This window comes from Crocodylus siamensis, chromosome 9 (assembly GCF_052110815.1).
Source record: "Crocodylus siamensis isolate JL-2025a chromosome 9, ASM5211081v1, whole genome shotgun sequence".
NCBI classification, from domain to species: domain Eukaryota; kingdom Metazoa; phylum Chordata; order Crocodylia; family Crocodylidae; genus Crocodylus; species Crocodylus siamensis.
Genome location: NC_143403.1, coordinates 56,005,945 through 56,033,456, shown reverse-complemented (window position 1 = coordinate 56,033,456; position 27,512 = coordinate 56,005,945). Strand labels below are relative to the sequence as shown.

At 41.1% G+C, this 27,512-nt stretch overlaps 1 protein-coding gene across 4 annotated transcripts; it reads left to right on the top strand.

Annotated features, from left to right (window-relative positions):
* Window positions 1–231: 231 nt before the first annotated feature.
* Window positions 232–27,512, top strand: PRR14L (proline rich 14 like). 4 transcript variants are annotated; one of them, XM_090062460.1, is made up of 9 exons: window positions 232–323; window positions 1,706–2,265; window positions 4,226–4,307; window positions 10,178–16,238; window positions 19,786–19,854; window positions 20,275–20,440; window positions 21,205–21,311; window positions 23,051–23,122; window positions 23,853–27,512. In XM_090062460.1, exons 2-9 carry the CDS (start codon window positions 1,771–1,773, stop codon window positions 24,124–24,126), a joined length of 7,326 nt encoding a protein of 2,441 aa, XP_089918586.1. In that variant the 5' UTR covers window positions 232–323; window positions 1,706–1,770; the 3' UTR covers window positions 24,127–27,512. The 4 variants fall into 4 exon arrangements, with proteins under 4 accessions (XP_089918586.1, XP_089918588.1, XP_089918587.1 ...); XM_090062462.1 differs by lacking the exon at window positions 232–323 and adding an exon at window positions 330–749; XM_090062461.1 differs by lacking the exon at window positions 232–323 and adding an exon at window positions 330–753.

Genomic DNA, 27,512 nt, shown 5'->3' with positions numbered 1-27,512 from the left:
TGCGGGGCAAGAAGCGGGGGGGGGGCGGCTCTAGCGTGGCTCAACTCTCAAAAGAGCCAGCTTGGACTGGACTGGGGGGAGGTGCTCGGAAAAGCTGTCATTGCCAAGCACGGGAGGCGCTCGGAAGGGCCGACGTGAGCTCAGGCAGCGGCGCGCTGAGGGAGTGGCCCGGAAGCGCCCGCCCGCGCTGGGAGGTGTCACAGCCTCGTTTGGAAGGCGGGTCCCGGATGAGGAAGTGATGTGACCATAGAGGAGAGGCGGTGGGGGAGGACAGAGCGGCTCTGAGCGCAGGGAGCTGGGCTGGCGGCCTGCAGCCCGCCCAGGTGGGGGCGGGGGGGTCGGCGGGACTGGACCCCTCCCCCTGGCCGTGCGCGCGGGGCCAGGAGGCGGCAGCCCCCGGCGGGGATCGGCTTGTCTGCAGCCTGGCGGGGCGGGGGCTGCCCCGGGGAGGAGCCGGGATCGCCGCGCGCGGCCCCGTCCCGCCTTGCGGCCTCGAGTGAAGCCCCGCTCGGTTCGCCCCGCTGCGAAAGGGAGGCAGGCCGGGCCGGCCCCTGGGGAGAGCGGGCTGGGGGCGCGGAGTCTCGGCTCCCCGGAGGTCTTGCGGTGCCCGCCGGTCCTTTTGTTCTGAAAGCAAAAAACCAGCCCAGGGTCTTCAGGATTTAACTTGTCTTTGCCACAAGCTTCCTTAACCGGCTTGTGCCTCGCCGCCTCACCTGGGCTTTTCTGTAACCGAGCATCGTGCCAGGCAGGCAGGTTTGAAGACAACTCTTCTCCCCCTTCCTTTGGGAGCCTCTGGGTTTCATCCGCACGCAGCCTGGAGGGCCACCTGCCAACGCCAGCAGGAACAGGCTTGCAGGTTGTGGCTGTGTAATGAACAGCCAGAGGCATCTTGGGGTAACAGTGTTTGTCAACTGGCAATTGAATCAGTGGTCTTTTGTGGGGGGAAAAACCGGTCTGGGCCATGCTGTCTTCATGAATAACATTCTCAGTGGAGATTTGTGAGCTTTCAAAATGTCGTCTTGTGCAGTAAGCTTGCGTCTGTGCTCCTTGAGTCTGAAAAGGAGCCAGTTAATGAAATTCAGAGCTTTGTGGTGCAGCTTATTGGTGGGTGCTGTGGTTGAAACTAGTAGCCGTAATTGTGTTTGAAGCACGGGATTGTGTTAACCGAACATCGTACATTGCTGACATGTTTGGGTCTGGGTATAAGATGAAACAAATGCTAATTTCAGGTAGTGAAGTTAGTAAGGGCACAATATTTTGCCATGTGTTAATGCCTGTTGTTTGTATAGAGGAAACCACAAGGCAGAGCAAAGTATATATTAGGAGACATTTGGCCATGTGGCTTTTCTATCTGAAAATTTTCTTCTGAAAATTTTCACAAGTCTTAAGAAGTACAGAAAAGTACATGAAATTTGGCTACTGCCATCAAACATGTAGGGTGGTCAGCACAACTGTTTCCTGGCTACGACTCCTTGATTATATGCTTCCCTCAGAACCTCTCTTTCCATTCCCTGTGTGGGAAGAAAAGGAATAGCCTTGAGGTTCATGAAGCATTTGCTCTAGTGCTCAAGAACTGCACACATTTCTTCTTTCTTTGCAACGTACTTTTGAATGTGCATACTAGGTGCTGCAAGGAAGCCTTTTTTGTCGGGGCAAAGACTTTTGTTGTGTGTGTATAGTAACTTTATTATCTCCTTATTTTCAGAGTGAAACTCTTTATTTTCAGAGTGAACTGTGAAAGGCTTTGGGTATACAGTTTTGATTGCCCTGATGCTATCAACTGGAGTGGAATCCTTAGACAGAAACCATCCACATCTCCTTGATTCTTCCATGTCTGCTGTGGTAGAGGAATTGTACACGGGACTGCCAGTCAGCATCTCCACTAAGCTTACTGCTGGGTCTGAGCCTAATGCTGGACTAGATGCAAAGCCAGAAGCATCACCACTTGTGCTAGCACGTAGTAACATTTTGCAATCTGAGGGCAACAGGACTTGTGAAGTGGAAAACTGCTCTGAGGCAACTGAGAATTTGGGTAATGGGTATGAGTCTGCTTGTAAAGGACTGACCGAATCCCTTCCTGAAGAGTCTGGAGACCCTGCTGAGGAAGATGAGGCAGAAAATGGGAGCTTGGGAAAACAGGATGCCTGTGCCATTAGATACCAGACAGATCTCACAGGAGCTCCTGAAGAAATACAAAATGCTGAGGAAGAGCTCATTGGATGTTCTGCTTTCATCACTGAGGAGGAGCAGTGGTCAGGTGAACAGGTAAGAGAACAGAGAAAATGATCATAGTGAATGTTCAAATTCAGGTTGCTAGAAACCACCCAGGTAATAGACCATGCTGGGTGTGGGGGTTTCTTCTTTCTGTTGGTCCTGCTGCCAGAACATCTTGGTATATGAACAGTTGTTTGACCCTTCACTGTTTCAGTGTAAATGAACATCTATCTGAATAAAAGTAAGTGGCTTATAAAATATTTGGGAGAGTTTATTTTCACTATATTAAATATTGCTAAAATGGTGTTAATGGCAGTATGAAGAGCAAAATCAACATGTGTAACTTGAAAGAAAGAAAAGGGAAACTAAAAAAAATAAATAGAAAAGCCTTCTCAAACTTCAAATGGCCAACTTTCCAATTATTGTGGAGGGTACAATGTTTCCAAAACTCTCTATTACAGGCAGACAGTAGCAGTCATGATAATAGTATCCCAGACATACAAAAATAACTATAAATGCTAGTTCTTAAGCAGAAACCATTTATGACTCCACTTACATTGTAGGTACAATCTTTTTTCCTATAGTTTCCAAAATAAATCTTTAATATTTGGACAATAGATCAATGTCTCCTTGATTCTGCTATGATCTACCTTGATTACTTGCACTGGGACCTTGAGAATGTGAACACTTTAAATATATAGCTGGGGAGTGGATCCCCAGACTGTTCACTGGGTCTCTAGGTGGTTCTCTATTCCTTTTCTTTTTGATTGCAAATTAGACCCTTAGGATTTTTTTTACTGGGTCTCCAGGCAGTTCTGTAGCCCTTTTCTTCGTGATTGTGAATGAGGCCCTGAGGATTTTTTTTTTTTTTTTTAATCTTCCTTGTTCTTATTGGGAGTTAGATCCCTGGTCTGCTTTTTGGAGCTTAAGAGAGAGAAAGCAGTGTCTCTGGCAGGGGCACATCCATCGATGTGTGAGTGTTTCAGTGGTATATTAAAAGATGCACGTACCACTCGCAAAAAATCTTGCCTCTCCATGAAGTATGTTTTATTGGACCAACTGTATAGTTGGAATAAAGTTACGTGAATTTCAAATGCAAGAGGTTCCTCATCCGGTCTGAGGAGGAGAGCAAGCGAACAGAGCTCAAGAGTACAACCCTCAAGATGAGGGGTAGGGGGAGCAGGAAGGGAAATTCCCATGGTAACGGACATATAATTATCAGAAGAAAAGAAGCTGATTATTAGGAGTTCAAGACCCATCAAAAGGGAGGGCGTCATTAATACCCATTGTGTGCAGGAGGAAATTTGGGAATTGGGTAGATTATAGTGCATCAAAAAATCAGTATCCGTGTTCAGTCTTTGATTCTTAGTGACCAGCCACCTGGTGGATTTTTGTTCCCAAACTTGCCCTTTAAAGGTGTTTGGAGACATTAATTAGTACTTACAAGAAACATGTCTCTAGGAAACATGCTCTTATGTTTTTTGTCTTCATCCTTCAAGATTTAGGATGTTTCCTTCATATTTTCTCACTTGCTTGAGAGATTTCATGGGGAGGGAGGGGAGGCAGAATATAAAAATGGATTTGGGGTACAATGAAGTCTGGGAGGCTGGATTACCATTCCCTTCAAGGTGTGGACCTTCTCACTGTATTCAGATCTACTTGCTGTCACTGCTTCTGTGACTATATGATACTTGGCCTGAGCTGAAACATTTTCTGACTGTGCCTCCACCTAAAGATGAAACAGTAACTCAGCATTAGTAAGAAAATTAAAAAAAAAAATAGGGAAAGAGATGGAAGAACAGAGGTGGTGAGGGAGCCCTCATCCTTCTTAGAAATGAGGCATAGCATTTGGGTTTGGGTTTTTTTAAATTTTTTCTCCCCTAAATGCTTTCAGCATCAGAACTAGGGTTGGCTGAGTGGGTACAGTTCCAGGAATTATTTTACAAATATTATAATTATCTTTCCATCTTGGGTGTTGTTGCTGACTTGGTGACTTGTTCTCTTATTTCAGAAGAAACCTTGGATACACCCAAGTCGGGGAGAATTTTCAAGAACCTGCTGCCATGAAATGCTGACCTCTCTGAAAAGTAAAGGTGCATATTTGAGTGTTTTTGTTTTTTTGTTTTTTTTCCCCTCATGATCTTCTTTCATTAATATGAGTATTGACTGACAGCAGGGATAGCTTCTTTTGTTCTGTTTTGGAGTAGAAATTCTTGCCGTGTTTAGAGTAACAGAGAAGTTTCATAGATTTTATAGACATTAGGGTTGAAAGGGACCTCATAAGATCATCGGGTCTAGCCCCCTGCCCAAGGGGTAGGATGTTTAATCTTCTATCTCCTGATGTAGGTGCTCGGTGATTAGAAAGGCTTGTCTGAGCAAGGTGTACACGTGGTAGTTCTTACACTGAAATCTTTGCTGACCCTGAGGTAGAGGCTCTTGTTTGTTAATAATAGATGTTGCATTTGCTCCTCTTTCAAAAACTGGACTATGTAAAAGTGTTAATCATTAAAGATGTGCAGAAAGAAAAATTGCTGACCTAGCCACTATCTACAATTTTAGAATGTGCACTTTCCCAAATGAGAAGTCATCTGTGCTAATTCTGTGTATTCCTGTTATTGACTTGCTCTGGTACATGTTCATCCATATGCTTTGGTCACCATCTACACATGTTGGCTTTTCTCTCTTATGCTTACACTTTGTCTGCTGGCTGTGAATACACAGCAATATTCTGATTTTTATGCTTTCCTCCAGGGTCTTGGAACAACCATGTTTTTTAGCCCCTTTGTGCTGTGTCTTTTATAAATCAGGCCTGATTGTCTGTAATTAATGTCCTGTTCTAATCTGGGTTCTCAGCTTACAACAGATTTTGCTGACCTTGTACTAAACACAGATTGCATTTCAAATACAGGATTTGGTTTTTGTTTCTGCGTGTAATGTGATAGTATCAGATGCATGTATTTATGGCTGTTATTCTGTAAATTACTGCCATTCTGACTAAGCATAAAACCAAACCAAGAGAAGGCTAATTTTCAGTAATACATCAAGCTTGCTCTTGGGCAGAGACTAGTTTTCCAATCTTTGTCTCTGACTAGTATGGAAAATGTTTTTAAAAGCTGGAACAAATATGCTTCAGATACCTTGGAACATGAAGAAATCAAAAGCTGTGTCTCTTCCATTATTTAGAGAAAAAAATAGCCTCACAACTTCTCTAGCGCAAGCCTATAACTTGACAGGCCAGGCATAGGGATGTGTAGGAAAGGGATTATGATCTGATATGGAAATGGCTCACTTTTTGAGTTCGTAAAAATTGTGCTGCAAAATATATTTTATGTAAGAAGTATCATTGTGTTCACAAAATAGCAACAAAAAAGGCTGCATTCATGCATTCATGTGGCTACTAGCAGAGTTAAGATTGTACTGAAAGGGAGGGTTGCTGTAGACTTTGCATGGTACCAAGACGAGGCTGATTCTGATAAGCCTCAGAAAGTGGCATAACAAGTCCCATATGATGTTTAGTCACAGATAGATAGTTTCCAGATCATGAAAACTATTTTAGTTTGTTTGTATGACCCAACAAAGCTATTTATTCTGAGATCTTTAATTTTTTTATTTAAAAAAAAAAAGTTAATTGTTGCAGCACAATGTATAAGTTAACTAAAAATACATGTGTAACTCTTAATTCCATGCTTTTGTACATGGGCACTTTGATACTGTTGAACTGCTTACTATTCCATAATTACAAACTACATGTTTTTCTTAAACGTTTTTAGCATCTTGTATTCTCTGTGCTCTAGGGCATTTTAAATAATCTGAAAATCACTCGTAAGTGTGGTTTATTGTGACTTTACACATAACATACCATATTTTAAGAACAGAACCTAATACAATGCTGTGCTGCATAGACTTCTAGCTAAGTTGGCTTTTCATTTGACTATCCTTTAATTTCACATAAAGAAAGCTGTTCTGTTGATTAAGGAAACTTGGTTTGTAGACTGAATGGCTGCAGCTGTACAAACACCATACATGCTTAGCAATTAAAATGCATACATGGGAGAGAAAAGAGAATTTTTCTTCTTGAAGCCTCTTGGTAAGTGAAGATAGTGGATCATGGTGAAAACCTACTAAAAATATTATGTGGACCTTTCAAGTTATAAGATGAAATTCTATATTTGAAAATATGGTAGTGTAATTATATTGCACTAAATGAATCTACACCAAGAAGCAGAGTTAAAGTTTTAGGTCTTACTTAGATAAAACAGCCTGACTTGGAATCTCTGACCTATGGAACCTTTGTTTTGCAGATAACTTCAAATTTACCATAGGAATCACCATAACAAGGATTTTAGTACACTTCTTCTTTTCCTTCTTCTCACCTTGCTATTGTGGCCAAGCTTAGAGCCAGTGATATCTTGGAGATTTGGATACCCTATTCCAGTAACCAGTACCATTACCTGTCCTAGTATTTACCACTACATGCAGTAATAATGCTATGCTTCTGCTAAAATTTTCAGTAGTGAAATAATGTCAATAGTCAAGCTTTTCTTTGGTTTAAAATCCATTTGAGATGAATGGGCTTTTAAATAGACATAAACAAGTTTTTTCTTCTTGTGCATACATTTTCCTGTGAGTTTTTCAGCCACCAAAAAAGAAAAGAAAAACATTGAAAAAAAGAGAGAAATGATGAGGCTAAAGCCACAAAAAATGGCAGGAGAGGCTTGTGAATAGCTGTAGTGGTGAAAATATTTGAGTGTTTTTAAGATGAAATTTCAGGTTAACAGTCTACTAACATTTCCCAAAGCTCTCATTTCTGGTGGTTTAGCAAGGGAAGTAGCACGGCACTGGTTTATGTTCAGTTTATTAGGTAGGCCATCTTCAACTGTAAGGGTTAGAAAGGTAATAATTTTTTTAAGGTATAGTTGCAAAACCTGAAATGTGTTGTCCTAAAGGGCAGAGAAAACATGCCTTGTCTTTTCATCTAGGTTGTGTATGTATGTTTGTTCTGTTTCTCCAGTCAGACTAAGAGAATGAATGCAATCGAAAGAGAGAAATTTAAATTGCCAGTAGATGCAACACAAGGATTTTCCTTCCCCCTCTCCATTGTCATTCTGTGATCTTAGCTCATTAAATCAGAAAAATACGTACAAAAGCCCCAAACCCAAAGGGGTCTGATTAATAAGTCTGGTCTTCTTCCTGGGAAGAGAGGGTTGTCAGACAGACACTGGGCCTCAGGCGAGCAACCCTTTTTGGCTCTGTTTTGAAACTCCTGAATTAGTTGCAGGCCTGGAACTTTATTCAGACGTCACCTGCCTGCAGAGGGAGGTGAATGAAGTGGGTGACAAAGCTAAGCAAATGCACTGGAAAATATTATTCATTGAGTCCCCATTTAGAATTATTTGTTCTGCATGCTCAAGTGTTATTAGGACAGAATGAGAGTCTGGTTAGGTCTAAGGCAGGCAAGGTTCTTTGAGTAGATGTGATATCTTTTGCTAGACCAACTGAGTAGTTGGAAAAAAGTTCTTAGCAAGCTGTTGGGCGCAGTCCCCCTTCAGGCATTGGGAATCTAAAGCAGATGCAGTTTAAGAATCAAATGGCAAGCAAATAGATTCTTCCCTAAGAAAAGATTGTGTCAACTTCCACATGCTTTGCCAGGGCATAAATGTCTCTAGGTATATACTTTGTTGGAGATCTTTTTCTTAAAAATAAGTCAGTCAGCCTGGAAGCGTCACTGGGTATTTTTATTTCCATGGCCTCTATGGAACAGTTTTTTTACAATGAGACAAAAATTAGGCCATCAGAGCAAAGTGAATCATCAGAATTTATTTCCGAATTTATTGATTACAATATAATAGTCCTTTGAGTCAAAGAGATTGGAGGTTGAACAAACAATAAAAGAGGGCTTAAGATCAAACCCTGATGTTTCAATCAAATATGATGGTGATAGACAGGACTCTAAATGTGAAACTGTCAGAGGTTTTCTTTCTTTAATTGCCCTGTTGCATCTTATTGGCTCAAATGTGTGGAACCAGTCTCCATGTGGTAGTCATGTCTCCACACTAGTGCTGAAGGATGTAGGGGGGTTCATGTTGCTGTACTCGTGATGGGGCAGGAAATGTACATGAGGCGAGGGTTCTTTTCTTACTATCTTTTATCACAGGGGTTGGCAGCCTTTGGCGACTGTGGGCTTCTGCTTGCAACCCAGCCCCCCCACTGTGCCCCTTGCCCCCCGGTCCTCTCAGTAATGTGCAGATGCTGTGAAGTGAATAGATGGAAAAAGGCAGGTGCGAGAGTGTAAGCTGAATACAGCATGCAGTCAGACCCTCAGGATGCCTCTGCTGCTGTGGCTTAAGTGTGCTGCCAGTTTCCTGAGCTGCCAGCCCATGGGCCATAAGGTTGCCAACCCCTATTACAATCGATCAACTGTAAAGTAGGGAGAGAAGTTAGATTGTGCAAACACAAACTGTCTCTCCTCAAGTCCTGAAGGAAAGCATTTATTTTGCTGGTCACAGTCACTGACGGTGTGGACAGATGCAATGTTCAGAGTGTTTCAGATACCTCAGAGGGCAAGCCAAGTAGACGTTTGCACCCTCTGAAGGGGGTCCAAAAGGAATCCTGAAGGAGACGGATAGCACTTCCTGCTTGAGTGTGAACGCTACAGAGTGCCACAAGGGGACTTTGATCCTCCAGCATCCCAGAGTATTCTGCGCCTTCCACTTTGTAAAGTGCAGCTGCACTTTGAAATGCTTCAGATGTTGTCTGTCTCCACCCTGAGGTAGCACCCTGTGGTAAAGATGGATGCAATCTGAATACCTTGGAAGGAAAGACTGTGTGAGGGATCTGGACCAGAGGAGAGCAAGTCCACAACCGAAATTGACAAGAGCACAGAGCTTTGCAGAGTGGCTTCAGAAATATGACCCCGTATTGTACAATAAAAACACTCTCTGACAGACAACCCAGCAACTATTTCTAACATAAATGATCGAGAAAGAAAACAGGCCACCAGCCCTACAGATTGAATTTGGTCTTCTGCTCTCCTGCAGGGAGCCATCTGTCATCTCAACATGTTCTTTATGTAAAAAGAAAGCTCACTATCAAGGTAAATTGGCTGAGCTGATGACTGACAAACTGGAGCCTTCCTCTCAAGAATTGTTTTAATTGCATTTCAGGTCTTTGCTTGGCTCAAAACAGATCCGTTTCAACAGCAGGACACCCGATGCAATCTCAGCTGCCAGAGCAATTGATGCTTTATCAAAGAGATGGCTGAAATCCTTTCTGTATGCCTTATAGCTTATATTTGTATTCTCCAAATGATACCAAAAAGTTGGCAAGGAAGTTGTCAAGACAACTGATTTCTATAGGCCTTGAGAAGCCTTGGTTTTCCAGCTTGATTTTATTCTAATAGACTGTTTACCATTTTTTTTCCCCTACAGGAAAGACTAAGCAACTAGGGTTGAATTCTACACCATGAGCCAGAAAAGTCATGTTTAGCTTCAAGCCACTCAAAAGGAAACAAGTAAAAACAGAATCCTGCTGTTATGCCACCTTTGCTATATTACAGAAGCGGTTGGCCAACAGCTTGTATTCTAGAACTTGGCTAAAGTTCAAGTACCAACACGGGTACAGTAAAGTAGTCCAAGTCTCACTGACTTTCAGTGAGACTTATGAATCAAAAGCTCTTAGGCAGTTTTGAAAATTTCCGTCTTTGTTCCTGAGGATACACTAGTTCATCTGTCATACTAAAGCACTCTCAAAGTGTCAGGAGGGGACTCAAAATATAGAGCGTTTATAAAGCAGACTGGTAGTGGAACTTGTCAGTGACCATTTTTAATAAAAGAGCCAATTAGTAAGTCTCTGCTGCCTGCAAGTGTATACTGAATATTAAATGGAAAATAAAATGAGTTGTAAGCGTGTTAACCTAGTGTGCAATAGTGAATATATTTTTATTTCATTTTATTTTCTTGTGCAGAAGAAAACCAAGCAAATGAACAGGTGACAACTGAAACTCTACTAAAGCCCACTGAAGAAGCACAAGGTATGAAGGCTGATGGGACTAGGATATTTAGTAAAGCAGGACACAGGAATGACAGAGTGAGTAAAGGTCTTCCACCTCAGACCAATGAGTGTCCAGACGTAGAAACAATCATGGTCAATGGTGAGGTTTCAGAAACCAGGACCTTAGTTCCCTTAGAACCTTTAACAGTTGTGGGCACTGGATCAACAAAAGAACATCTACATGAAGCAAGTGAATATAAAGGGATAGCAGCCTGTACTGTCATGCCACTGACAGCAGAGGTTAATGTCAATTTTGACTTGGAGACTGGAGAAGAAAACTTATCTAAATCAAATAATGTTAATAAAACGCATGCAATACCTGTTAATTATCAGACTGCTACTTATCAGAAGGAAGAAAATACCTCTCATAAGTGTAGTGCTAAAAGTAATAGTGCATCTAAAAGTAATAGTGATGTTGATGTGCTACTCTCAAAGGCGAGTTGTGATGCTTGTCCTTTAAGAAGTGTATGTAATATGAACTCTGGAACTATGCCACAAGAAGATAACACTACAGACAGCTGTAAAACACAAGAAGAGAATCTTGTTGAAGATATGGAAAATAACACGTTTGAAAATCAGCCTCAGTTTCTGGAGGATTGTATTTCAAAGACAGTGCTACAAGGGCAGATCCCACCAGTGTGGGGCAAAGAACCATTTAGCAGCAAGGCTGCACGAAGGAAAATGAGCAGCAGTACTGACCATTCACACAGCTTTAGCTCTGGGGAAAACCAGAGAGAAACTGCGGTAAAGGACAGTAATATTCTTGATAACAGTCAAGATGTACAAGATGGTATTCATTCAAAGAGTTGTCATTCTTCAGTTTTTAGTTCTGTTGCTTCATCACCTGAGGAGTTTCTAGAAGGAGATTTAAAAATAAATTCTTCAGAAATTAATCTAAAAAAGGATAAGGACCAATGGCAAATCTCTTCTAGCAATGTATGTAGTTATGTAGTAGAACAGCAGACAAAGGAAAACAGCAGCAAATCAATGGAAACAAAAAACCTTGTTTGTACTAATAGTGAAGATGCACACGTGGGCTTTGACAGTGCTTACAATAAAAACACTAATTCTTATCCCAGTAGCCATTGTTCTCTGGATGTTGTCACCAAGGCAGATGAAGTTACACTTGAGAAGCAATCATTTGAAAAGAAATCCAAGAGCAGTGTGATGACAGAAGAGCTGGTCATGAGCCTAGATAAAGTTCCAAAAGCAAACAACAGTGCCAGCTTTGTCACAAACCAAGAAACTACTTGCACACCATATGAAGCCATGCGTCCTGATGCAGATAAATCAAGAGCATGTCCTTGGGGTGGTGGTGATGCAAGCTGTAAGGAAGATGAGTACCCGAGCAGACTGTCTAGAAATGAATCCATCAGTTCATCAACAAAAGTGGAGGCCCAACCCACTGGTCATCAGCTTTGTAAAGATAAAGTTTGGTCTTCAATAAATCACAAGAATGTTGATACTTCTATGGTAGTGACTAAAGATTCCATAAAAAGCACACTGTCTCCACTGGAAAATACAGAAATTATGGTCACTGATATGGAAAACGAATGCAGCAGCACATGTTCTCATAACAAACAGTGTATGAAAGACCCTTGTTCAGCTGTTAGTACTTGCTGCATCTTGTCTGATAGAACCAACTTTGATAATGTGTTGGTAAACAGGCATTCTTTCAAAGAGCAGATTGAAGTGAACACTGAAGAAATCAGTGACTTGGACATGGGAGACCCACCTGGACATAAGAGTGACAGCTTGCTTGAAGAATGTATTTTTTTAACAAACAAGTCTACCCCTTTTGAAGGGAGACATGGTCACAAAAGTAGAAGTCAGCATATGACAAACCATACTTCTGCAGCAGAAAATGCCTTATGTTCAATTTGCACTGCAGAGAAATCTACCGCTAGCTTGTCAGAAGCCGAGATAAATGCAAACATGGAAGTGGAAAGCTTGAAGCTACATGATGATGGCTGTTGTGGAGTAATGGAAGAAAGGCTAGAATCTTACAAGGTTGTAATTTCTTCTGATCCAAATAAAGGACAAGAACAAATTAACTCTTACAGACTACAGAAAGATGAATTTAATAGAAAGAAAACTGTGGCTAGTATAAAGGCTCATGAAGGCAGTCGGAAAAAGGATACTAGCGAACAGTCATTAGTCAACAAAAATTTGAACAAAAGCATAATTAGTCATCACCCTGAAATCTGCAACTTGCAGGTGGACCTGGGAAAAGGGAAAAGAGAGATGCTCAGGAAGATTAGCATGTTGTCTTGTGGATTTAATCTCTCAGAGTATACTACTTCAACTACTGACCCAGAGTCCAGCATGCATCAGAAAGATTTGGACCAGTCATTTGGGACTGAATGTACATGTTCTCAACATGCAAACCAATCAAAAGGGAGTGTTTGTCAGATGCAACATCAATACCTTGAATGCCAAAGTGAGCCTAAAGGGCCAATCTCAGGCGAGAAGCAAAATGAAATTCTTACAGTAGGTGATGTTCCAGGGCATCAACAGCATCGAATGAAAGTCTTAAGTCAGCAGATGTTCAGTAGTGGCATACAGACTATGACTAGTTCAGGTGAAGACCATAAAATATCTATTGACTCCAATCAAAATGAGCTGGTTGATCTGAAGGAGGATAGAGACTTAACTCTATTGCCTCATGAATTTTTAAGAGAAGATAATTGGCAAGAGACTTTCAAAGAAAGTACGTTAGATAATAACTCTCCACATAGTGTGGTAAATGTAGACCATTCCACAGACTCATTCAGTAACTTCTCTGAAGAGGAGAAAGTAGAATTAAAGGCAGACAGTTATAACTGTAGCAGTACAAGTGATGTTCAAGGGACTTTCAGAGAAAGTGTAGTGGAATGTAGCTCTTTGAATAATGTGGTAAATACAGACCATTCACCACAACTAGATTCTATCAGCAGCACAAGAGATCAAAGCAAGGAGCCTCTAATGCCTGCAGAAAATGCAAATGTTTCTGAAATACAGAAGATGGATAGCTTGGCCATGGGCCAGAATCGTGAAGTTAGGACTATTGTTGAATCCTGTGTTGTTTCCCAGTCAATCTCTAAGAGCCCATTAGATGAACAAGAACATACAAACCTTCTTTCAGAGATGAGAAATGACATGTGCTCACTGGCAAATTTAATATTAAGTGATGCTTGTGTTCAGTCTAAACTTGAGACTCTTACAGAAGCTGGTCTATCAGAAGATGGTCAAAAAGATATAGACACAATGCAATCCAAGGAGTTCCTTTTGAACCAAGAACTCTCTAGTGCTAAACCTGTAACTTCAGAAACTCATTTTGGTCAGAGCATGGAAAACTGTGTCCCTCAGAAAGATGAACCACTTGCACTACCTGAGAACACACACATGGTTAACCATGGCTTTTTTTCAGCAAAGGTTCTTTGCAATCACTCTCCTGCTAAAGAGCCTCTTGAGGTAACAGTGTCAGGTAAGAGAACTGTTGATACTAACAATGCCTCTGTAGAGAATGACAAAGCAATTCACTTCCTAAAAGAGGCAGTTAAATTAAAAGTGTACACAGACAATAGTGTTTGTAGTAAGGAGGGGCCTGTAAGTGAAAAGAAAAGTAAGCCGGTTGTAAAAGAAACTGATGTAACTTCATCACAATATAGTAGTTATACACAGACATTTAAGAGAACCTCTGTAGGAGATGAGATAGAAAGGGAAAATGAAGTAGCGGTGGAAAAAACAAAGCAGCCTACACATTCCATTTTTGAAAGTAAAGATTCCTTAGGCGTTTTGCTAGATAACAGACAATGTTCTTGTAAGAAAGTGGAAAGCTGTGTTTCTCTCTCTGTCAGCACTTCCGAAAAGCCTTCACAAGTTTACTGTGTTGAACAGATCCCATCATGTAGTTTGAGTAATTGTTCTGATAAAATATGTTGTTTTAGAAATCTTTCAAAATCACCCAATGTCAAGTTGCCTTCAGAAAGCACAGATGACTCTTTGCTCACAGGGAAAGATTTAGTTAACGGGGAAACATCAGAAACCAACTGTACTGCAACAATTGAACTTTGTTCAGGTAGCAGTATGCAGTCAAACAGTTGTACAGAAGCATCTCTGAAATGTGCTGTCAGTGGAGAGTGTCTCCCTTATGAATTAAGTTCTTGGAGCAAAGAGAACAGCAAGGAAGCTATCAGAAAACAAATGAAGCCACCAAGTAACTTAATCACTGAAGAAAATGACAGATCTGGTAGAGAGACACTTGACCAAGGAGGTGAAAGTCAAATATTTAAGCAAAAGAATGTATATGAGGAGACAGAAGAAGTGTGTCTAGCTCAAAACCCCTTACTACTGAAGAGGGAGATGCAGCAAAAACAGGAGTCAAAAAAACAAGTGAACACACAAATCCCATTGCAGCCCAGCACACTGTGTGATGCTGAGTCTTTGGACACCTCTTATGAGTTGGTGGCATCTTCAGGAGTCACAAAGCTGGAAGATCCTTCAGGACAGATCTTTGCTATTGTGAACAACAAGAATTTTAATAAAACCAGACGAATGTTTAGCACTTTACAAGATGTGAAAAGGCCAAAGATTACAGAGAAAGGTGTTAGTTCACAGTATATGAAGGAACCAGAACTGGAAAGCATGAGCCTTCAGTTAGGGACTCATGTTAAGTTGTCAACCAATAGTAGCCTTTTTATTCCAAATTCGAATCTGCTTCCAGGAGCTAATAACTTTGGGCATAGTGAAATCCATGGTGCCTTTGGGAATGCACACAAACCAAGTGGGCTCCTTCTGCTGAAAAAACAGCCAGGAAGGAAGTGCAAGAGAGTTGCCATGCCAGATCAGCTCAAAACTGTAAGAAAAAATACCAAAATTAAGAGCTCAGCCTTTTTAAGGAATTCTTCTGGAACCATTCTTAAGCAAGAACATGCACTCCTCCACTCTACACATTTTGCAGATAAACCACCGGCTATGGAAACAGAAATAGCTGTGAGATTGGACCATATACCAAAGCAGAGAGCCAATAGGTTCAGTTTGAGCAGCTTGAAATTTAGTAAGTGCACCAAAGACCCAGCATTGTTAACCAAGCTGTCTACAGTGGCCAGTAGGCTACTGTCCCCAGCCAAAAGCACGCGGAAATTCAGACCTCTGCAGACTTCTTCAGAACTTCTTCCAGTGGCTGAAAAGTATGGCCACCTTAATAGGCTACTGGAAGTGTTTTCATGCATTAACGTGAAGTTAAGTTCCCACTGGGCTGATGGTTGGTGCATGAAGATGTTCAGCTTTCCACCTTTGGCACTTTATCCTGGAGAATCCACCAAAATGCATTTGAGCAACAGGATTCCATCACCACTTCTCAATGCCCCAATTCTCCCACTTTCTTTTCCCATAAAATTGGACTCCACTTCTCTGACAAACTTCACTGGGATTATGTCCCAGCATTGCATAGTTGATAGACCAGCTTTAGGAGCAGCACCAGCACATTCTCTACAATCTTCAAAATGGACCCTCTCCTTTTTCCTGTCCCCAAGCTGGTCAAGTACAGCTGTTTTCAGGGAAGACACCAATTTTTGTAATAAGCTGCACTCTTCTGTTGTATCTCTAAGAACCACAGAGGCCCCTGCCCCTAGTCATGACTGTGGAAGAAATGCCACAGCCAAGAGGAAAGCAAATTGTTCCATGCTTGGCCTTCATACCGTGTTAGCACTTTCTTCCCCTGGATGTTACAGGATCTGGACAAGAAGAAGAAATTTAACCAGTCGAATTCCCACCATCCAGAGACTGTTTATGTCACAGTTCACACAGGGCTTGAAAGGGTTAAAGTCTCCAACTTCTGTATCAGATGACTTCTTCTCTTCATTACCCTACTCACTGGGCAGGGCACTTTCCATATGGAGCCACCATGGGCCTTCTGCACATTGTCCTTCTGAATTCCCTCCTGTCCATTCCAATCACTGCAAGTGGCAGCCAAGTGTGGGCATCGAGAACAGGTAAAACCCATCAACTTCTTTCTGAGAGTAAATATATACAGGGTGTATACTTGCTGCTTTTTGGGAGGGAATAAGAACTCGCAATGAAGGGTCAGGTTCTGGTACTTCCTGTCTTAACCCTGCATACTTCACTCAGAAAATGGCTTAACATAGAAGAATCTTCCATCCAAAACCCTATCTACTAATTACATTTGAGTAGTATTTTAATTGATTTCTTAGTCTTCTTTTGGTAGAACCACTAACTCTGCTATCTTCTTCTTCCTCCTTGTAACACATATGTCATGTGCCAGAATATGTATTGCAGAAAGGTAAGCTGCTTCACTAGCTCTATTCAGTCACAGCAGAACAGCTGGATTTCTGAGGTAGGAAAGTATTTGGAGATCTGAACCATCTGCTCAATTTGAGACTTGAGAGGCTACACAGGCTCTAAATTCAACAAAAGGAATAATTCTATTGCATCCAGTTAAACTTTGAATTGCATTCTAATGACTGATCTGTTAAGTTGAATTCCAATCTATTCAATGTATAACTGTGCCTGTTGACAGTTTGTGCCAGATATGTTGCTGGCACAAAAAAGTGCAGCTGCACTGATGAATTTTGGCCTCTTGATCTGACAGATTATAGGTGGAGAAGAGGAGTGGAGACTGTCACCTGTTTTTGGTTTTTGCTACTAGTTGCATGAAAGATGTAATAGCTGTTCTAGGAATGAGAAATGAGATTTCTGGTTCTGCCACAAATATCTGTATGATCTAGAGCAGGTCATTTCCTGTTCTGTGTTGGCTGCCCCATCTGTAAAATGGTTAATTTTGTTCCTTGCCTCACGGGCATGTTTGAGAAGTCCTCAGCTCAGATACCACCGTTATGAGCACTGTAGAAAAACCCATATATAAAACTGGTGACCTCTTGCCCAGTACTGTAACTTCTAAAGAACGTGGTTCGGATTTATCCAACCAAAATGGATTATTATCTGCAAATCTGTATGTACAAAGCAGCCCTATCTAGCAAGAGATTCTGAAGTATTCAGCCCATTAATGAAAATGTTATCATTCTACTAAGGTCTTGACCGTGTTTTTCATTAGGAATAATAAGTATAAAGTATGAACTTTGGAACTGCTCTGGAATAAAAGAACAATGTGCCCCACTGGAACAGCTTCATAATAATCCTGTGGATCTGGTTTCTCTGCCAGTTCTCTTCACTATTTCAGGCTGAATTTTCTGGTATGTGTCTTAAGTGTATTAATGTGCCAAGATTCAGCTACATTTTGACTGAGCCACTGATGGTAACTCTATAAACTACCTGCAAAATCCTAAGAAAATGTTGACACTTTAAAACTCACATCTGTATATTAGGTGAGTTTTTCTCTGGAATTGAGAGCGTGCAGCACTTCACTGTTAGAAGCAAGTGGTGAGTCCTGCACTGAAATCCTTCTGGGTTTAAGTATCAGTTTTTCCTCCCACCTCATCCCTGACACTTAAGTCCACAGATTGCTAAGCAGCCTGTAACAGCATGCTAAGCCAGCTACAGCAAAAAGACTTTTATCCCTAGAACTAAATGACAGTTTGGAGGTGGGGAAAATTCTTCTATGTGAAAAGTTGTTTATCCCAAGTAAAGAGAAGCTAAATCAGATCTAGGTACAGATGAAGGGACAAATAGCAGAAGTCAGAAAGGTGCTTTTTGTCCCTAAAATCCAGTGAAATCATTTAAAAAACAGGAAGCGTGTTGATGACATGTAACTCCTCTGCTGCAGTCAAAGCTTCCTTTAAAGTGTGTTTGTTATAAGTGTGCTGTAATAGTTGATGCTCACTGGAGCATTTATGTAAATCACTAAGCAAATACAATAACCAGGAAAATTGAAATTTTGAAGGATATGGGCATAAACAAGAAGCAAGGGAAAAACTAAAGTTTAAGACCGAGTTTATAAAATATAACTACAAATTTAGAATGCATAAGGCATGTTAAAACATTTTGATGAAGCAGCCATTTTAAACAAATTTAAAAGGGTGTGGCCTTTAAAATGAGAGAATGCAAGTCTGAAGGATGGTTCAGAATGGATTTATCTGAATTAAATGTGTGAGTATTCAAGAAAAATTTCCCAAGAAGGAATGCTGCTGTTCTGTAGTGAAATATATTTACTGCAACATGCTGTGATCAAAAAATTATCTACTTGCACCCAATAGCATAATCTCAGTACACCGTTCTCAAGAAGGTGGGGGAGTATGAATATTAGGAGGGGATTTCTGATATCTACCTTTTATCAGCAGAGTTTGACATGATTAAAAATTCATAGCAGTTTCAGCTTCATACAGAAGAACTGGATTCATTCATAGCTGGGCAGGTAGCAAATATTAGGAGTGGTTTTTACTTTCAAATCTGCTACTGGTGCTGCCACCTGGTGGTGATTTAAAAATTCTTGTGCTAAACAAAACCTTGCACCTTACTGGTACTTTTCTAAGATTCAGAACTATAAATGTTCAGAGCTGGGATGTTTTCACCTGCATTTTACTGCATAAAGTAGAATGCTTCCTGCAGGTGGGAAATCTGTGCAAATTCTAGCACTGCCAGACTGCAGTGGCTGGGATGCTGGTAGGAAGAAAGCACCGTACTTATGGCACTGAATGTTAAACTTGGGAGTAAATTTATCATAGGGTATTTACACAAGTGTCTCCTTCATGCCTATTTTTGATATGCCTTTTATTGCACTGAGAAGTATATAAGCTCCTTAATATGGTTTGTTTCCCTACTTTAACACCAGGCATCCCATTCTAATTCTGTAGGTTTCCAGTTTTAGTAAAGACAAAAAAATTACCTGTAGGCATACATGGAGAAGGGACTAAGATTAAATCATAAGAAATGTAGTCTAGTCCACTCTAAATGATTGATCACAATGTATTTTTCTTGTGATGTTATGAGCGTGTACACAAAAATAGGAGCATACTTTTAAAGGATTAAGAACTATTGTGCTGGTTTTTTGTTGTTGTTGAAGTATTGTAGCCACCATAGAAAGGCCTGGGTTGACTGATGGGAATAAGAGCATTCTCATCAGATTGTGGAAGCAAGAGAGGATGTGAGGTTAACCTTGTAGAAAAGTCCTCCATCCTTATTGATTTTGCTACTACACTTTTGTGTGTAGTAGACAGATCTCTCAAGGTTTGGTTTTTTAATTGTTTTAAAATTGGATTTTAAAAACAGGCCATTTTGATTTTCTTAGAGCATCCACAGCACTTCTGGAAACATGTCCAGCTTTCAGACTAACACTAGCTTCTTTCCTTTCTGTTTTCTTTTCTTTTCTTTTCTTTTCTTTTTTCAAGAAGTAAAAATAGGAGTCTTTCCCTCCTGTCAGTGAAGCTTAGACATTAGTGAAGTGAATGGCTAAGGTGGCTTGCTGTCATGTGGTTTAGGGTTTTTTTTTCCCCTTTCTCTCTTAACATAGCTGACATTTTCTTTGTCTTGGAGTTTAGATTGTGCTGAGTCTCTTTCTCCTTCTCTTTGGTGCAACCTTAACTCCTGTCTTCTGTTGTTGTTGTTGTTGTTCCCTTTTTGAACCAGTTATGTCACTTTACCACGGATGCCTTTCCATGGCACAGAAGCAGCAAGGATCTCAGGTGATGAGATAAAGTAAGTGTCTTGCCATGCCATTCAGTATGTATTAAATATGGTAGGAGTGTGAACCCCTTCTCCCCCCACCCCAAAGGGGCAGCAGAATACATTTTTGGGATGGGTTTGGCAGCTTGCTTCTCAAGGATGCTTTTTTTACTGAAGCCATTGAATAAAAACAAATATGAAAATGTGTGGTAGGGGTAAAAGAGCCCTGCTACTGGGGAGAAAAAAAGAAAGCTTTGTGAACCTTCAGTGTAAAGAGATGTAAAGTCATCTGAACAGAGAGGATAGGAAAAGAGGAAAGTTTTCAAAGATCTCATTTCCATTATTTTATGTTTCTAACGTGCTAGATTCTAGAATATTGTCACAGTAAGTCGGGCACTAATCTGGATCTTCTGTTTCTCCCTTTCCACCCCTTTTCCCCCTCCTCTCTCATAGGCTGGAACCTTCATTTTCAGTTTTGTTACCAAAGTCTTGCTCAGTTCCAGAATCAACTCCGTCTCCACTAAGACTTTCAGCTCCTGAATTCCAGGTCCATCCCTTTGAAGTTGATGCTTCTCTCCCACCATGTCCTGGATCTCAGACTGACACTGAATTTAAAAAAGTAAGTACGTGGCTTTTTATCAGCTCCTACAGGAAGCAGGCAGTGCATACAGTTTAGTAGTTCAGTTAGGGTACAAACAGACATCATGTTTGTCCTGGGATTCTGTAGATGTACACATCCATTATCCCCCTGTACGCCCTCTGAAGTATGCTGGATAAAATGCACTCATACTTTTCCCTGGCATGTTCTGTATGGTTATTATGGGTCATTCTAGGGGCAAGTCTATCAGGCTGTGTGCTCTTGCTGGCCATCTACTGGCAAAAAGAGCAACAAAGCAATGAAGCTTGGAAGAGCAGCTTGTGTACAGGACAGTGCTGCACCAGTTTCCCAAGACAATCTAGCTTAGATCAAAAGAGATATCTCTTTGCAGTGTAACACTACGTGAGAATTAGAACTTACTCAACTTTTGTTTTCCAAGAAGGCAGGGTCTAGGATTGCTACCAAGACAACACATTTAGCCACTGACAGAGACAGTCCTTGTATCCTTCTTGTGAAAACATCCCGTTCTGATTTAAAGACACTCCAGTGATTTGCTCTGTACATTCCCTGTTGAATGTTTTGAAGTACCTTGTCTTTTAGTCAAATAGATACATATTTTATGTTGTATGATTTGAGTTGCAGAAGAAAGTAGTGTGCTACTAGCTGCCTTAATGTGTCTGTCTCTTATCTTTTAGTATTTTGCTTAATTTTTTTGAGGCTCCAAAGAGAAGGGAATGGCATTGACTAGTAACATGATTTCTTCTTTGTTTTTCATTGTCCAAAAGGCTGAACCAGAAAAGAGGCCAAAGAGAGTCTCTCAGATCCGGATTCGGAAAACTGTTCCTAAGCCAGATCCCAACCTCACCCCAATGGGACTCCCTCGACCAAAAAGGTGAGTGAGAGGCCTCACTTTTAAACAGACTGATACTAGGGTCTGCTTCTCTTTAAGAAGTGTGTTCAGCATCACCACTTGGGTAAATGGCTTGCCTTTCTTAGCCCTTTTTTTTCCTGCTTGTCTGGATAAGCAGTTTCTGGTTAGGGTGCATGTTACGTAATGTTTTAAATCAGGACTTTTCCTGAGCAAAGAGCCATAGGAGAGTTGAGCATTAGTAGCTGGCACAATTATTGCCTAAACAGTTTCTTTCAGTTGTCACATTTTTAGGAAGATAAGACTGGAAAAGGCCTCCTAGACCTTTGAGTCATCCCATGCTTTTGCAGGCCAGCATGCACCAAAGAGACCACCAAAATAGCCACTTAAAATGCTTACACACACAACTACTAGTTCATAAATACCCAGAACACCAAGGATATCGTACAGTATGCCTTGGGTAAGAGCAGGGAGGTATAATGGCATCACCAAATGTCCCATCTCTGCCACAACAGGGAATTAGTTGATTAATATATACCCTAAAAGTCCTAAAAAAGTACAGTGCCTCATGCTATAGAGGAAGGCAATATTCTTCTATAATTTGGGTCAGTGTGACCTAGGAGATAATTCTTAAACTAGGGTGGCTTCAGTTAGGTATCTTTCTCTCTCGTGTTGAGCATTGTTGTTTAGAAACTATACTGCATGCTTGGGATGGGGGCATTCTCGCTTATAGAAATGCTAGCTCTCAACCCAGAACTTTACAGAGTTCCATTTGAAAGATCCATTAGCGCATGTCTCTCTGCTTTCTGCATGTAAATATGCATTTGTGACAGGAGTGCCACTATTGGAGCCTCTCCGGGTATGGCTCCGCCCTCCTGTAATGGGCTAACCGCCTGCTTACTCTCCTGCCACACCTTGATCTTATTTAATTAATAGATCGTTGTAATTAGCGGGAAGCTGCCCATTTCTATGCGCCCCGATGAAAGGGGGCGCTATCTGCGGCTCCTTTTTCCTTCCCTACACCGCAGCCCAAGCCTCACCGATGGTGCTTGTGTGATCTGACTTTGGCCCTGTTATGTCTCGGCCCTCTTTTTGCTCTCGGGGCTCCTCACCACCACTCTCGCCACCACTCTGCCACTCTTGAGGCTAGGCCAATACACCCCGCAACATACTGCGCCTTCTCCAGCACCAGGAACCCCCACGCTACTGGGGAGTCCCTATGAGGCCTCCTCTACCCCTAATAGCCTCACCCGGTCCTCCGGTTAAAACAGTAAACACAAAACACAAAGCCCCCGGGCTATAACATAAAGCTAAACTGTCTGGTCAGACAACAGTTAATCCCTGCGAGGCAAAAATACTCTAGCTCATGGCAGCAACCCACAGACACTCGTGCAGCCAAACCTTGGCCTTCTCTCCGCACTGGCTGAGCTCCTCACTCCTTGGTTGTCAGAGGAGGAACTCCCACCCTAGCCTCCTGCCTGGGTTTAAGAAGGGCTAAGCCCTGCCCCTTCCTGTCAGGGGGTTTCACTGGTTGCCCCTGGCAACCAGCACCTGTGTTGCCCTGGTGACTGGTGGCTGCGCCTCCCCCTTTTCACCGCTAGGGGCCTCTCTGGAGCCATCCCTGTTCTCAGGCACAGGGCACCTAAGTGCTCTGCGACAGCATCATAAAAGGATTTATAAAAGGGAGGTAAACCATGCTCAAGGGTAGCAAAAGAAGATAGCTGTGAAATTCTATTGACTGTTTCATTCATTACTACTTCCAGGCTCAAGAAGAAAGAGTTTAGTTTAGAAGAAATTTACACAAACAAGAATTACAAGTCCCCTCCTACAACAAGGTGAGTTGCATTCTGTGATGGGAGAAGTGATGCAGATAAAACTGATATAAAAATAAAGGTATTTTGGAAATAGAAACAACAAATGCATTTCAAAATAGAATTGAAATCATTGCCTTTTTGTACTTGAAAAAATGAAGTATAAATGAAAGTTAATTCAGAGGCAGCTGATGTCCACCTGCTCTTAATATCTGAGACAGCAGTGGTACCACAGCATGAATTTAAGGGAAAGCTTAAGGCTTAATTGTTACTCTTTGTAATTATTACTTGTTTGGGAATTCATTCATTGCAGCAAAGCATAGTACTGAGTATCATGTTTAAAACTCAGAAGGTAAAGATGACATTTCAAATCGTATTGCCAGTCAGTATAGCCTGGTTCAGCTGTTGGACAAATCCCACATGAATCTCCATGTCAGATAACAAGAATGTTGTTTTAATTGTGCATTTTTGCTTTTTTAAAATAATACTTTGTCTGGCTTTTGGTGCATTTTGTTCAGGCTTTTGGTGCGCTTTGTTCTTTGGAATAAAACCTTTTGTTTGTACTTTTGAACTAAAATGTGGGCTGAGATTAACTCCCTGGATTTCTGTGCACCAACAAGAAATTATTCAAAAAATATACTAACATCTAGGTGATACGGGACTATTTCTGAAGACGAGCGGTCGCTGATTTGAAACAATCATCTAGTCCATCTCAAGTTAATGATACTCAACTTGTACATGTTGACTTTCCCAGGTGTTTGGAAACCATCTTTGAGGAGCCCAAGGAGAAAAATGGATCCTTGATCTCTGTCAGCCAGCAGAAGAGGAAGCGGATTCTGGAGTTTCAGGACTTCACCATTCCTCGGAAGAGGAAAACAAGAAACAGAGTCAAAGTGGCTGGAAGTTTCACACGAGCAAAAAAAGCTGCACTACAAGGCACAGAGCTAGATGCCCTTTTGATTCAGAAACTAATGGACCTTGAAGCCTTCTTTGCAGAGGAAGAACGGGACCAAGCATCTGGAAGCTGAAGGAGACATCTAACTAGGAATGGCCTAAAGTTCCTTTAACGTTTAGATCCGCTTGGGAAGGATTTGCTGGTCTCTGTTCCACTCAGTCCTAATACCTGATGATCAGTTGTTGGCTGTGACCCACTTTGAAATGTTAATATATATATAATATATATTTTTAATAATGTGGGATTCGTTCCTCTAATTCCTTTTCATAAGTGTGACACAGTGGCTCTCACTGTTCCTCCCCCAACCTCTCTAAAAATTATGGCTAATGTTTAATTATTTTGAAATACTTCCTAGGAATGAAGTAGGGAGAGTAAAGGAGGAAGTAACGCACCTTCAGTGATGCTAGGATTCTAAATACTCCTGAACTTTTGCACGTTTATTTGAGTCTGCTGCTGTTACTGTAGTGGTTAAATCTGAACATGTGGACAGCAGAAGGAGGGGGCTGGAACAGGGATGAATTCAAGTAAGTGGATTCTTGCATTGAGATACCACCAACTCTTTTAATTATTAAAGATTACTAGTCTGGATTTGCTTATAATTACTTCAGGTTTTCTCTGTACTCAGATGTTTCCTTCTGTGATTCTTTTATCTTTCATAGCTTCAAGCAGCCTCAAGACTAAATCTTAACTAACTTGCACTTTGTGTTTCCTTGTTTTTTAATTTGCTGCATGAGGGTGCCCTTTATTGTAATGCTGTAATGCTGTTCTTTTAAAAATAATCGTGCATTAAGAACAATGGTGCAGAATGCTAGGGTCTCCCAAATAGTTAAGTTGAGTTTAGCCTAGTTGCTGGTGCTTTACCTTTTGGCTGAAGAAAGAAATGTAGCAATGGGAAAATATTACTAAGGTTCCTATAACTCCTATGTAGTTCTTTATTTAACACTTTTGGGCTTTGCTCAGAGATGAGCACCAGGAACTTCCAAGTGAGGCTGGACTCTTAAATGGTTATACTTCTGACAAGAAGGCTAATTTTTATCTCGGCAAGCAAGCAGGTTTTTCTGCATTTTGTCTTTCTTCCATTTTTAACTTGACAATTTTAGGCTTGGGGCGCTCATATATGTAGATGTTCAGCATACAACAGTGCTGTACATAATAGCTTGTGTTGTACAAAGAGCCTCCAAGTATGTGGAAAATATATTTTTAAAATGCTTAAGGCCATTTGTAATTATCAGCTATATCTGTCTGAGGGAACAGTGCTTCCTTCTGGAATACTCCTGTTTAAACTTACTTGAAGCATAGTGGAGAGTGAAGGCTAGCTGCAATTCAGGTAACTTCTACACTTCAGTGCCTACAGAGTTTTTTCAGGCAGTTAATGGGATGCTGTCATTGCTGACATAGTTTAGTAGTTCCATTCTTTCTTTTCCCCCCGCCACTTGAATCTTGCACTTTTTCACTTATGTGCCCCTATAGCAACTTTCTACTTACCTCCAAAATGGGTGTTTAAAGTCTAGCATCTGGCAAATGGATTTCATGATCCAATCCAGACAACTTCAGGGTCAAGGATACCATGCTACATTTTCTGCTCAGTCAGCTCCTTTCTTGACTGAACAGAGAACTTGGACTGAAACAACCCATCAGAATTCAAGAGTTCTGAACATTAGAAAATGTTTGTGCCTAAGACCGGAATGAATAATTTTCTGGATTTGTTTTGCTCCCAGCTCCTGTGATGGGATTTTTTTATTTTCATACCCTGGTTTTGGAGGGTGATTATATTTAACCAACCACAAAAACTGATGTGGAGGAATATGAACTTATGACTTTGGTTTTCAGTAGAAGGAGGTAAAGTTTGGACCTTGTGGATATGCCATTTCTACTACCTCCATGCATGCCCAGCTGATCCACTAAGTGGTATTTTAATCCATCCTTGCTGTTTTACTAAAGGAATCCTTAAAAAACAAACAAACCCCCACCTCACCCCCTAATCCCAGTGCTGAGGGCATGAAGGTTTTGACTTTCTAAAAATGTTATGATTCCTCTCTACTTAGGTTATCAGCACTGGTATTGACCAACTGGGAGCTATCAAAAGAGTCATTTTATGCCCCAAGTTTGGGTTTCATGCCATGAAAGACTACTATGATATGAATTAATGCTAATGTGGAACACATGATAATGTAGAAACTGCTGGGTGTGTGCTGGTGTTGCAACGTAACCTCAGTGGGGCTTGTAACAAAATTAGGGAATTGGGTGGTTGGGGAAAAAGCTCAGGTTCAAGCAGGGTTTTGTCCTTTTACAGTGTGCTTTGAAACTTTTACAAAATCTCTGTACTACTTCTGCTTTGTCTGCTGCCTCCTTCTCTTCCTTGTTCCCAGTCACTTTGAAGTAGCATGTCCCAGAAAGCTTTCTTTCTGGAAACAGCAGAGGAGCAGTAGAAATACCCCTTTTCATTTCACTTATGAGAGCAAGAACTGTTCAGGAAATGTTGTTGCGAACCCCTGCATGTCATACTTGCCAGAATTTGTGAAAACCCTAACATGTTAGCATTACCTTTTTTTTTTTTTTTTTTTTTCACTGTATGATGGATAAAACACCTCTCTCCAGGTATATTAGCTTCATTTGTGGTTCTGTGCCTACCTCCCCTCCCTCCTCTCTGGCCCTGTTACTGTTTGCAGTGCTCACAGAACAGTCTGTCTTTGACTGTTGCCTGTGGCAGCATCTGGCATGCTGGGAGCAATAAGAATGCAATAACTGGGTCTCTCCAACTCCAGTCTGACTTGCTTCTGACCCAGCTACTCTGTATGAGAGAGATGTAGAGGATGCAGATTCATGAGTACTTGCATTCTCTTCATTGAAACAGATGTACAGTTGCCTTTTGGTAAGATGGTGCCACTTCATACGGACTTTTATATAATTGTGGAAAAGGCCCTGCACATATCACCCTGAGTGACTGTACTAAGTATTTTAGAAAAGATTTTGCAGAGTTCTTGAGCCCTGCAAGGAAGTTGAGCTTCTTTTGACAAGCACAGCTAGGCAGGGGAGGTATCATTTTCCTGAAAGAAAAGATATACATTTTATCCAGTTACAAACCCAGCAGCAAAGATTACCTGATACATATTGAGGGGAGCACCTTGGCCTGTGCACCTAGGCCTGTGTACACAAGTTCCAGTGTTTGCTGGATATGATTTTTTGCAAGCCATTCCAATTTTAGCATATCTGATTCAGAATTGGGTTCTGTTATGTGCTATGCTTCAGCTACTTTGTTAAAGCGCTGGTAATAACTGCCTGGATGAGATGTCTGATGCCGTCATGCTAATAGTTGGGTGAAAATTTGTACACTTTTATAACATTGATCTATCATGTCCCTGCAGTTTTGTTTCTGTTTAGTAGTTTGTGAATCTAAAATTTCATTTTTTGTGTGCGTGTGTTTAATTTATGAAAATAAATTTTTTTGGAGAACTTTTC